Genomic DNA, 12405 nt, shown 5'->3' on the forward strand with positions numbered 1-12405 from the left:
AGCTGCAAAGCTCTCTGTCCTGTGGAAATCTCCAGATGCGGAATTCTTTCATCACCCTCTTTTTATTCCCTGTTGCATGATGTCTGGGCTCTGCATATGCTGTTTATATCTTTGCATTTATCAGCATAAATATGATTGTAGAACTTCTTCAGAAGGTAATAGGTTTGTCACTTTTCCAATTTCATAAGTACCAGTCTGATTTAGACAATTACGTGGCCTGATTTATATGAAACTAAGCAGATGTCCTCCATCTTCTGTTTTATGGATTCACAAATTAATAGCCCAAAAGATAAGAGAATGAAGAGTGTCTGAAATACAAAATTACTGGGAGAAAGATGGCTTGTCAGGACCAAAAAAAAAAAAAAAAAAAAGGCTGCTGCAAATATCTACAGAGTGAATAAAACTAAAGGCTTTGTACTCAATACATTTCTATATTCAGAAAATCCAAACCATCCTTGCGGTGTTCTGAGGTTATACCCTGGGACAAGGTGGCATCTTAATGGTACATCCAGTACATTTTCCTGAAATATCACTCTTTCTCCATACATTGATGAGGACAGCTATAGCCGTGTATTTTCTAGTGTTCCAGAGGGAAATAGAGTATTGATCTGCTATCAGTTAGGATGGAACACTCAGTCAGTAATGTAGATAAAACCCACTTTGTATCATTTTATGTAAAGTAAATATAGACGTACCGTTTCACCCATCCTTCCCCTCATCCACACCTTTGCCGGACCTTATAGCTCTTTAGATGGTAAAAATGCTATTGATTTGTGAGTCTTTGGTGCCCTGAAAAGGCACTCTAGAAATCCATGGTAGAGGTATAATAATTAATACCTTATAGTTGGATGCCGACTTGCAGTTTTGGAAATTCTCACATCATTTCTTTGGATTCCCACAGCAGTCCCAACAAAAGATTGGGTGAAATGAGGTGTTATTACTATTCCTTTTTGGCAGGTGTGGAAACAGGGTCCCCAAGGAGGTAAAGGACTTGCCCAGGGTCACCAAGCTAGTGAGCGAGAGCTCAGCCTGAGATCACACGTCCCCCCTTCTCGGAGGCAACCGGCAATAAAAGCATCCTGGTACTGCCACCTCCCTCGGCCTGACACTGGACAAGTTGCTTAGCCTCACTCGGCCTGTTTCCTCATTTGCAAAGTATATGATGCTTATCTCAAAGTTGAGTGAGTGAGATTAAATGAGTTTTAATGTATGTGAAGTTATTATACTTCAACCTTTTTTTCCTCTCTTTTTTTTTGTTTTGATTACTTCTTAAGCCACAGGAGAGACCAGACAGAAAGAGTCCCTCTGGTTATATCATACCTCAACTAGTACCTTTTCCTAAAAACACTTTAAGGAAAACTTTAAAGCTGGTAAAGTCCAAAATTTGTTCTGAAACTATTTTTGTTTCCAACTATTTCCAATTCTATCTCCTTTCACTTATTCAATCATTCAGCAATTATTTCTTGACCACCTCCCATATGCCAGGTTACCATGTGAATAAAGGATTCATGTTATTCACTATCATGCCTATTTTATTTCCAAACAAATGTTATAATTTTCTAGTTTAATTCAAGTATTAGTCTTAAAATGTTTCTTTTCAAGGTTTGAACTTGTGCTCCTGAGCTAGAGTGACCACTGGCCCTCTCGAGGACAAAAGGAATGTTTGGTGTACACTTCTTACAATATTCTTTTAGCAAAAGGATCATGAGAACTAGCTGCCCAAAAATAGTATGTTTTTTTTGTGTCACAGCACAGACACGCATGTCAGTATCTCATGATGGTTGTTCTTGTATTTGAAGGTTCAGTAACGTCATTAGAGCCCATACCCGTCTGGAGTCGAGATACAGCAATAGCTCTGGAGGATCGTACGATGAGGATAAAAGTAAGTACCAACAGGCTGGGGGCTTCAGATGGAAGGCAAAGGGTTGGAGAATAGAAAATGAGTATTTTGATTATTCTTGTTCTAATCACTAAAAGGGGGCCCGTAAGTATTAAGTAACCATTTAATCCAACTATGTAGATGGGCAAGTCAACCTCTTAAAAGTAAAAAGGAGCCAAGCAGTGCATGAATCAAAACTGTTAAAACGGGCTTCCCTGGTGGCACAGTGGTTGAGAGTCTGCCTGCCGATGCAGGGGACGCGGGTTCGTGCCCCGGTCCGGGAAGATCCCACATGGCGCGGAGCCACGTGAGCCACGGCCGCTGAGCCTGCGTGTCCAGAGCCTGTGCTCCGCAACGGGAGAGGCTACAACAGTGAGAGGCCCGCGTACCACCAAAAAAAAAAAAAAAAAAAAAAAATCTGTTAAAACTTCAAGCTACTACCTAAAACCATATTTTTGTATTCTTGGCCCTTTTCCTTGGTAATGCAGCTGGGGAAAGGCTAGTAAGAAATTGTCTCATAAGAAAACGAAGGTTTCTGTTCAATTTTTTGACCTGTCTTGGGAGTGGATTTAACCTTTAAGCTTTGTGAGTCAGCTCACCCAGGATAGATTTGTTTTCACATTGAATATCTCAATGGCACAGTCTTAGTGGCCAAGTGAAAACCTTGCCAGTCTGGGAGATAAAATTATCACAGAAATTTCATTGTACCTTGGGAAGCTGGAAAAACCAAAAAGGTCAATGCATTCATTAATTTTGTTTAAGCCCTGGACAGGTTGTGTAGATGGGTATCACTGGTTCACAAGTTACAGAAATCCTGGAACCAAAGAACACTCCCAGTGACATTTAGGTATGCTAAGGAAATCGGTAAACTATCTGGTAGAACTTACTTGTCTATTTTGGTGGAAATCGTGATATGATATCTCATGAGTTAGGTTCATTTTGTAAGTCAGTGCGTTGGGCCTTTGTAGTGGTTGTTTTGAGTTGTTTTGTTCTTATGGGAAATGTGCAGAGTGGGGTAAGAGCTTAGCAGTTCCAATGACACCACATGTCAGTCACCCTTACTTTACTTCTTAATTCAGTCATAGCCAGACAATTCTCCGCCATTCAAAATACCAATGGGAGGAATGTCTAAATCCATATATATTGCCATACTTGGGTTAAGTTTTAACTATGTCCCTATAAAACCTTTTTCTAGAAAGGTCAGCATGAGATTACGGGGGGAGAAAGCTATTTGCGTTTTCCCTCCTTTCTGTGCCCCCATCAAGGGGGCTCTGCCATCCAGACACCAAACAGTTGAATCTAGGCAGGACCAGATTTTATAGATGAGGAGAGCATGTACCTGAGGAATGGAGTTGTTGGTTCAAGAAAAGTCATTGCTATGCAATATTTGGTAACACAGAATTTGAGGACAGAAAAACTGAATCATGAGAAAGTTAGGCAGTCAGATCCTGACTCCCGCAGAACGCGACAGGCGTGATTATAACAAAGCAAACGCGACAGGCGTGATTATAACAAAGCAAACGCGACAGGCGTGATTATAACAAAGCAAATACTCGGGGACTGTGGATTTTACATTAGGAATATTGTTGCACTTTGGCCAGTTGACTCCTTCAAAGTGTATCTCTTCGTTCTGGGTACACGCCCCAGAATTTGGTAGAAAATGCTGTAACAAAGTAACAATCATTTTGAAAATACATCTTCAGAGCCCTCTGGTATTAAAACTTCATATTCCTTACATATTTTAAAATAGTGAATCTCGGGGGATAGTTATAACAAAATAAGCTAATAGTTGTGTCGTTATATAAACTCGGATCACTGACTTTAGGGACAAAAAGAAAAAGTAATAGAAGTATTTATAGAGGGAACGAAAGACTATTGTGAATGCAGACAAGGCATAAAGAGTAGTCTAGTATTATCATTATGGCCTCTATTTTACCCAGAAATGTTTATAAATTTGTCATACCAGCATAAACAGCATTTTAATGGGAAATTTGGGGTACAGAACTTGAATTTAATTGAGTCAGGCAGCTGTAGTGTTCTTCACAAGGTTACTAATATTAACTATAGGGAAATTGGAGTTCACAGGAAAGTAGTTTGGGTGCTGAGAGCTCAAATCTTAAATTACTCTTTGAAAGAGAAAAATGGAATCAAGCTTCTCAAACAGATCCTCATCACAGAAAGTACATAAACTCTATGCTAAGATCCTTTCCCAGGCATTCAAGTACTAGAACTTGACCTTGGCTGTCTTGGATGAAGCAGTGTGTCTAATAAGGCACGAACACCCCCAGGACCTTGGTAACTGGGTCGTCCCAGATGCATGTTTGGTTCCAGCTCCCCAGTGATGGATACAGAGTATGCCACAAGAGAAGCAAAGGTTAATAGGCTCAATTCCAAAACCTTATGGCCAGGCGTCTGGTATCTGTTAAGGGCAGTTATTTCCTCCCTGAATTCCTGAGGGTATCAGCAGGGGTAAGAAGGGTGAGAAGGGATCAGGAGAGACCTCGTGGCCCAGGGCTTCATGGTCTGGGTTATCCAAAAATAAGGATGATGTGTACCTCCCAAATGTATTTTTTATTAAAAAAACCATACCACCTTGAGTAAAATGGACAAGCAAACTGATTTAGACCTGGTCTATAGAGCAGTTTTCTACCAACGTTATGTAAGCTTTTTTTTTTTTTTCAGAACTACTGAACATATCTGGATTATTTTCCAAGGCCATATGCTAATGTATGTAACCCCGCAATAAGGATACAACTAGTTAAGTTGGATAGCAGCTGAGTCATAGCAGTTTAGGCCTAACTGTGGAGAAACAGTTTTAGGTCAACTTAATCCCTCGCAGCACATTTTTGCCGACTGGATATATATCTGAGAACATCAGAAACAAAAAATAGCATGTCCTTTCCTAACAGAAATCTCACAAGTTTGGTGTTTTTTTTTTTTTTTTAATTCTTCAGTGTTTTGTAGAGTAACTAATTATTTAGAAGTACATTTTGCAACTAACTCACCTTGGACAGTTATTCAAGAAGGGAATTTGCTGAAAGTGATGCATCCTGCAGGTAGTTTACCGAATGGACTAAGTTGAGTGACTATTATACCTGCTTTAAATGTTTTCTGGGCTAACAATGTGGCCAAGCTTCATGGCAGAGTGACAGGTTTCTGGTTGCTCATTTGCTTGTGTGTTAGAAAGAGTCAAGAGTTACTTTCCGAGGTGACTCCTGACCTTAACCCCTGGAGACTCCCTTAGCTCACCTCCCAGGAGAAGTGGGCTCTGCTTGGTTTTAGTCCCTGTCTGGGTTTGGAGCCTCCGTTTTTCACCATAGGAAGGCATCCCCTCCATCAGCTCTGCTAACTGTTAAGGCCAGCGTCCTACACTGGACCAGCGGCATCGAATCAGCTACCTCTCACTACCTTCAAAAGTGCAACCAAGAAAAACTACCTTTTGGAGAAACTGCCTAACGATGTTATAAAGACATCCTTCCTCTTCATACCCTACAGCCTATCCCAGGATTAAGCCAGCTTGTCGGAAGCCCTACGCATGGATCATATCATGTGGCCCCAAGTTCAGTGGCTTGTCTTGAATGCCACTGGCCTATGTTGAGAGCGTTATAAAAAATAACTCCATGAAATTTCTTGCTGTGCTTACTTTAAAAATATTTTGTTGAGGAAGTTCACTAATTCATTCAAAATATATAAGTACTGATCTCCTACGACGTGCCAGATACTGCTCTAGCTACTAGGAACAAAATAGAGAAAGTCGCTCTCTCGGGGAGCTTGTGTTCGAGGCAGAGGAGGGGGAAGCCGGCAGGGCTGGGGGAATCTGTGCCGCAGGGGAACTAAAGCAGAGAGAGGGAGAGAAAGCGATTGGAGATGGGGTGGATTTTAAAGGGCGTGGTCACAGAAATCCCCTGCGGTGAAGTGATGCTTGGGCAGAGACTTGCATGCAGTAAAGGAGTGAACCACGCAGCCATCTGGGAGAGAACACTGCAGCTACGGCGTGGGCGGTAGGTGCCCGGCGCCTGGCATGGTCACAGAACAGCAAGAAAGCCAGGGTGACTGGCGTGCAGCGAGCAAAGGGGACGGCAGTAGGCGATAAGCCTAGAAACAGGAGAAAGATCTTGTCAGGCCTTAAAGGCCCTGGTGTGGATGCTGCATTTCATTTTGAGGGGAGCTACTGGCCAGTGGTAAGCAGAGAAAGGGACTCTGAATGAACTTCTGTTTTAAAAAAGATGACTCTGCCTGCCCTGCAGAGAATAGACTGTAGGGGGGCAAGGAGGGAAGCAGGGAGAGACGGTGGGAGGTTAGCCTAGGACAGTAGTGGCGGAGGTGGTCGTATCCTAGATTTGTTATGAGGTAGAGCTCACTGAATATGTGGATGGTAACAAGCTACTTAACCTCAGCGTCCCCTTTATAAAATAGGGATAATAGGTACCCATCCCTGGGTTATTAATATGTGAGATGCATAGACCAGTGCCTGGCATAAAGTAAGCACTCGCTATGCTAGTTCGAATGTTGTTATTTTCACTATTACTGTCACCACCGTGATGGTCATCATGATTAGAAGTTGGACATGAGATGTAAGGGAGAAGTCAGGGAGGACTCCAAGTCTCCCGTCCTGAGCGAACTGGAAATAAGGAATCGCATTTTACTGAGACGGAGGAGATCAGAGGAAGAGCGAGTTGTCCCAGTGATGGGAATTCACATGATTTAATGTCTTTCTTTTGGTGCATCTATATTTTCATATTTTTAATCACTCTATAATGAATAACCATAAATTAGATATCCAAGACATAAAGGAATGAAAGAAACTTAATCAAGTAATTCCAACCCATTTGATCATATAATTTCATACTCCCCAAGTGGAACGGTTAGAAAGTTATTTTTACAAGCATGAATTTGTAAGTTTCTAAAAAGTCAAGTAGGGAAAACAAAAACCTCCTCTCCCTGAAACTAAAGCCCACTTGTCTTTCTCACGCTGTAGATGACCCAATTTCTCCCTATACTGGCTGGCTGTTGACCATTACAGAGACCAAGCAGCCCCAGCCCTTACCCATGCCTTGTACTGGAGGGTGCTGGGCCCCCCTGGTGGACTACCTTCCAGAGACCGTCACTCCCCGGGGGCCACTCCATAGGTGAGTAGCTTGTACAGGTAGAAGGAAATGATCACTTAACTCTGGGTGGACTTTTCTTCCCATGGAAAGAGGGAAAGGTATCCCAGGTCCCATCAAATGAAACGACCTTGGAAATCAGAGGAAGCATGCGAACCTAATCTGCAGCCGTCAGCATATTGGCAGCCTCTGGTCAGCCACTAACCGGGGCGCAAAGCTGCCTTGTAGCCCTTTGAATCTTTCCTCGATGTCATCTTGGTATGGGTATTCGTTCTGTTATGCGTTTTAGATTGTGAGCAGCTTGAAGAGAGAGCCCTTGTCTTCTGTTTCTCTTCACTCCTCAGCTCTTATGGCCTAGTGACTAGTAGGATTCCCATGATGTGAATTAGCCCAGCTGAAGTTTCTTCTCCTCGTAGAGCTCTGTGCTGTGTCAGAAGTTAAACTCCATTTCCCCGGAGGAAGGGCCTTACATAATTCTTCAACAAGGTTTACAAGTTGGATGTACTTGTGACCTAATGATCTATCAGTATATTTTCATGCTCTTCAGAAGTTGCATTAATTTCATCATTTCATTGATTAGGTGCAATATTGCTGTCATTTTTATGACTGAGATGGTGGTGGATCACAGTGTGAGAGAAGACTGGGCTCTTCATCTCCATTTGCTACTCCACGCGGTCTTCTTAGGTAAGACTGGGACCAAGAGGAATTCTAGCCAATAGGGTCGAAAACCTACAGAAGTCACCCATAGAGCTTTCCTTTTACGTGGACATCCTGCTTTTCCTCATTTCCAAAATATCTAGTCTCTTCTGTTTTTCACTGTCTTTCTGTGACATCTCTAAAATTCGAGTTGATCAGTCATTGTTTAAAATTGTACTGTCACTACACTATAGAGTGGTACCTTGCCAGTGCTATTTCTATAAAGATATCCAAAACAAGTTGGGCCTCTTTGTGGGTCTTTGGTTCGATGTGATAGATTTAAAGCCATGAGACCCAGTTGATGCACACAGAGAAAGAATGTAGAGCATGGTGGGCCAAGCACTGAGATTTTAAAATACTCAAGTTGGGGCTTCCCTGGTGGCGCAGTGGTTGAGAATCCGCCTGCCGATGCAGGGGATGCGGGTTCGTGCCCCGGTCCGGGAGGATCCCACATGCCGCGGAGCGGCTGGGCCCGTAAGCCATGGCCGCTGAGCCTGCGCATCCGGAGCCTGTGCCCCGCAACAGGAGAGGCCGCTACAGTGAGAGGCCCGCGTACCACACACACAAAAAAACATACTCAAGTTGTAGAGCAAAAAAATGGGAAGAGGAACCACCCAGGCAGGGAGACTCAAAAGTTCAGTTAAAGAGAGAGAGAGAGAGAGAGAGAGAGAGAGAGAGAGAGAGAGAGAGAAAGAAAATTAGAATCTTTCAGTAACAAGGATATCCAGGGGAGAGAACATCTCACGAAAGAGGAATGCTAAGCATGTCAGATGCTATGGAGAGGTCAAGAAAAGTCCATCTATCAGTGCCTTATGAGAACATTTGATTTAAGGAATAAAACATTTTATTTTGCCTAAGGCCAGCTTCTTTACGTCAGTAACACAAACAATAACAAAGAAAACTAAACATTCTTTTAACATGTTCCTCCTGGGTATCTTGGAATCTTTACTATCCCTGGAATCTAAAGGAGCTTAAGATTTGTTTATACTAAGAGATTCTACCGTTTTCTTCCAGGTTTGGACCATTACCGGCCTGAAGTCTTTGAACATAGCAAAAAATTGCTTCTTCACCTCTTGATCGCCCTCTCTTGCAACAGCAATTTCCATGCAATTGCTTCCATGCTCCTGCAGACTCGAGAGATGGGTGAAGCCAAGACTCTAACAGTGCAGCCAGCTTATCAACCCGAGTATCTCTACACAGGTAACAAAAGAAGGAGTGGCAGGGAACCTGAGACAGAGTCACAAGTATGAGGATAACTCGAGGTGTCACTGGAGCCCAAATTAACTTCTCGGGTTCTATTTCCCACCCCCCAGCTTTCTAAGCGGTAAATGACAGGACTATGAATATGCACCATTTCATCTGATGTGAACTTACCTCTCAAAACCTTTCTTCATTAGTAAGTCTTTTCAAAAACGCTTTTTAAATTATTATGATGATCGCTGTTTTCATTAAATATGTTCCTGTTGGTACATTGAAAATTAAAATGTCCATTGACCAAGAGCATGAGTGTAGAACACCCGTGGAGGAATATGCAGAAAACAGTGACCATCTCCATCACCTCAAGAGCAGGCATCACCAAGGTGCCAGATGTTTCACCATGTACCTTCTAGTTCCCTTGAAGGAATCTATTAAATGACTGACTTTTTTCTGGAAGGCACCATTAGTGGAAGTCTATTAAATATCATTGCTGTTTTGAAACCAAACATTTCTTCTTAGAAATGAGGACAGAAAGCATTAGCTGAGTCAAAGAAATGACCCTGCTGTGTCCAAGCTACTCATGAAAACTTTCCCAAAAGGGTTGACCAGCGGTTCTCATTGAGAACCAGAACATTTTAAATATCTTAAAATGGTGATGAACTGACAGAGTTCGGGGGCTACTTTTCTTTTTTTTTTTTTTTGCAGTTCGCGGGCCTCTCACCGTCGCGGCCTCTCCCGTTGCGGAGCACAGGCTCCGGACGCGCAGGCGCAGCGGCCACGGCTCACGGGCCCAGCCGCTCCGCGGCACGTGGGATCCTCCCGGACCGGGGCACGAACCCGCGTCCCCTGCATCGGCAGGCGGACTCTCAACCACTGAGCCACCAGGGAAGCCCTGGGGCTACTTTTCTTTACCTCGTTATTTTGTACATCACATTGGCACTGGATATGGGCTGGCATTTCATAAGTCACCGCGTACTTCTCTCATTACCTTGAAAAGGAAGGACCTTTTATGCACTCTTGTCCTGGGCCCTGTCTTGTCTTCTGACAGACGTTGCATATTTCTCTGAAAAACAAATCTGAAGTCATTAACTCTGAAATGTAAGGACTGGTGACTTCAGTTTAAGCTCTTTATTTTGAACCAAGCTACCCCTCATTGAAAGTAATCCATCAGTAGCCTCTCAGAGACACAAAACTCTCTTTACTATAGACGATGCTTAATTAAAAGATTCTGAAGAGTCTGGCTGTTCTAGCTCCCCAAGGTAGGGATGTAGCCCGTTAAGCACATGGCCTTAGAATAAGGAAATTGTGATCTCTGTTAAGCTGTATATCTCTGAATGCGTCAGTTTTGTATTCACCATACGACTGGTGTGGCATAAAATGGTTTAGAGTGGGGATTTACAAAAGCAAACCAAACACAATATACCGCAGGCAAGACCTGGTAAAAGGATTGAATCTCTATATAGTACCCATGGACTAGGTGTACAAAAACTTTGAGAAGTATCTTCTTTTTATAAACATTTGTTAAATATTTAAATATTTGAATATTTAAATTTAAATGTCTGAATATTTCAAATATTTAAATATTTGAAACTGAACACCCAGTTTCAACTATACTTGCTTTCAAATCCATACTAAAAACCTATGTGATAAAAATTATTGTCTTTATCTTATTGTAATAGGAAACTGAGGTACAGGGAAGTTATATGACTCCCTGAGATTATACATTAAATGGCAGAGATAATACTCAGACCCAGGACTTCTTACTCCTAATTTAATATATCTGTCAGACACACCAGAACTATGTACTTTTTATAATTATTAAGTAGGAGAAAAGGAATGGTCGTGTGTATACATTTTCAAACCCACAACCTACCCAGAGATGTAGAATGCTAACTGTAGTATTTACTTATACCATATTTATTTTGCCTACCTTGAGACATATTTTATTAAAATATATTAATATACACACAGTGTTCACAATTCTGGGTATAGTTACTCAAAACATTATGTATAATCTACTTATCGCTGGTTAGTGTTGATATCCTCACAAATGGTATCATTTCACATATTTAAGTTGTCTATTACCCAAGAATAATTTACTAACAGCAGTTAGGTGCACATGCGTAGCCGAACGATTCATCAGCCTGTGCACGTGTGTGAGAATGCACACGCAGACACACGCAGACACACACGCTTCTTTTGTAGAAAGCATCAATTAAAACACCAGAGTTGGGCTTCCCTGGTGGCGCAGTGGTTGAGAGTCCGCCCGCCGATGCAGGGGATGCGGGTTCGTGCCCCTGTCCGGGAAGATCCCACGCGCCGCGGAGCGGCTGGGCCCGTGAGCCACGGCCGCTGAGCCTGCGCGTCCGGAGCCTGTGCTCCGCAACGGGAGAGGCCACAGCAGTGAGAGGCCCGCCTACTGCAAAAAAAAAAAAAGTGGCCCAGGGCTTCCCTGGTGGCGCAATGGTTAAGAATCCGCCTGCCAATGCAGGAGACACGGGTTCGTGCTCCGGTCCGGGAGGCTCCCACGTGCCCCGGAGCGGCTGGGCCCGTGAGCCACGGCCGCTGAGCCTGCGCGTCCGGAGCCTGTGCGACGGGAGAAGCCACAACAGTGAGAGGCCCGCGTACCGCAAAAAAAAAAAACAAAAAAAAAAACCCAGAAAACACCAGAGTAGAAAATAGCAGATCGCCCTCTATTACCAAATGCACTCGCGTTTTCACAGCAGTGCAACTAATCCGTAAGCAGGGAAAGAGTGTCAGTCTTATTTAATCAGCGCCGTAGCCAAAACGAAGCGTTCCCCCCACCCCCAAATTAAGTAACTACACACTTCTTTATGCGCACCTCCTGACCTCCTTAAGTGCCCGGCCTGCAGATTCCACCTTGACCTTGTCTTCCACCAGGTGGCTTTGACTTCCTGAGAGAGGACCAGTCCTCCCCGGTGCCAGACTCGGGGCTGAGCTCGAGCTCCACCTCCTCCAGCATCAGTCTGGGAGACAGCAGCGGGAACCTCCCACAGATGACCCAAGAGGTTGAAGATGTGGATGCAGCTGCTGAAACAGACGAGAAGGCAAACAAGCTCATTGAGTTTCTGACCACCAGGTAATGAGGGGTCAGGAGATGGGCTGCTGTTTTCAGGTCAGTCTTTTGGAAAAGGGACATCACTTTAAAACCACAGATGGAGAAGCAAGCCTGGAGTTCTGGCAGAGTCTTCTCTCTTCTAAATTGTGTCTGCTGGAGTCCGTGTACAAGGCAGACACTGGTAGGCATTGTCACAGTTGAGGGGCAAGGAGATTTTGTGCATAAAGACGCTGCAGCAGGTGGAGGCGGGAGAAGTAGCTCCCGGAGGTGAGCATGACTTTCACCATCTATTGGAGTTGCCAGGAGCTGGCAGTTGAGAGTTGGCAAAGAGCATCACTCTAGAAACCAAAGATATTAGCCACGGTCAACCCAGTGGCAGCTACAGAGAGGACAGCTGTCTGCTCCTGTAGTCCAAAGAGTCATTTCGAAATGGAATCCAGAAACCAGAA

The 12405-nt window shown here is 43.6% G+C and overlaps 1 protein-coding gene across 11 annotated transcripts in view; it reads left to right on the forward strand.

Moving 5' to 3' along the window:
• FRY (FRY microtubule binding protein) overlaps nucleotides 1–12405 on the forward strand; it is a 426981-nt gene that overhangs the window by 353375 nt on the left and 61201 nt on the right. For all 11 annotated transcript variants that reach the window (XR_010837245.1, XM_067016675.1, XM_067016673.1 and 8 more), the window contains 5 exons: nucleotides 1800–1882; nucleotides 6858–7008; nucleotides 7565–7668; nucleotides 8695–8880; nucleotides 11779–11977. Coding sequence is in view for 10 of the 11 variants with exons in the window: in XM_067016675.1 (XP_066872776.1) it covers nucleotides 1800–1882; nucleotides 6858–7008; nucleotides 7565–7668; nucleotides 8695–8880; nucleotides 11779–11977 (723 nt within the window). In the remaining variant the exon portion in view is untranslated. The remainder of the gene's footprint in view (nucleotides 1–1799; nucleotides 1883–6857; nucleotides 7009–7564; nucleotides 7669–8694; nucleotides 8881–11778; nucleotides 11978–12405) is intronic.

Source organism: Kogia breviceps, chromosome 16 (genome assembly GCF_026419965.1).
Source record: "Kogia breviceps isolate mKogBre1 chromosome 16, mKogBre1 haplotype 1, whole genome shotgun sequence".
Classification (NCBI taxonomy): domain Eukaryota; kingdom Metazoa; phylum Chordata; class Mammalia; order Artiodactyla; family Physeteridae; genus Kogia; species Kogia breviceps.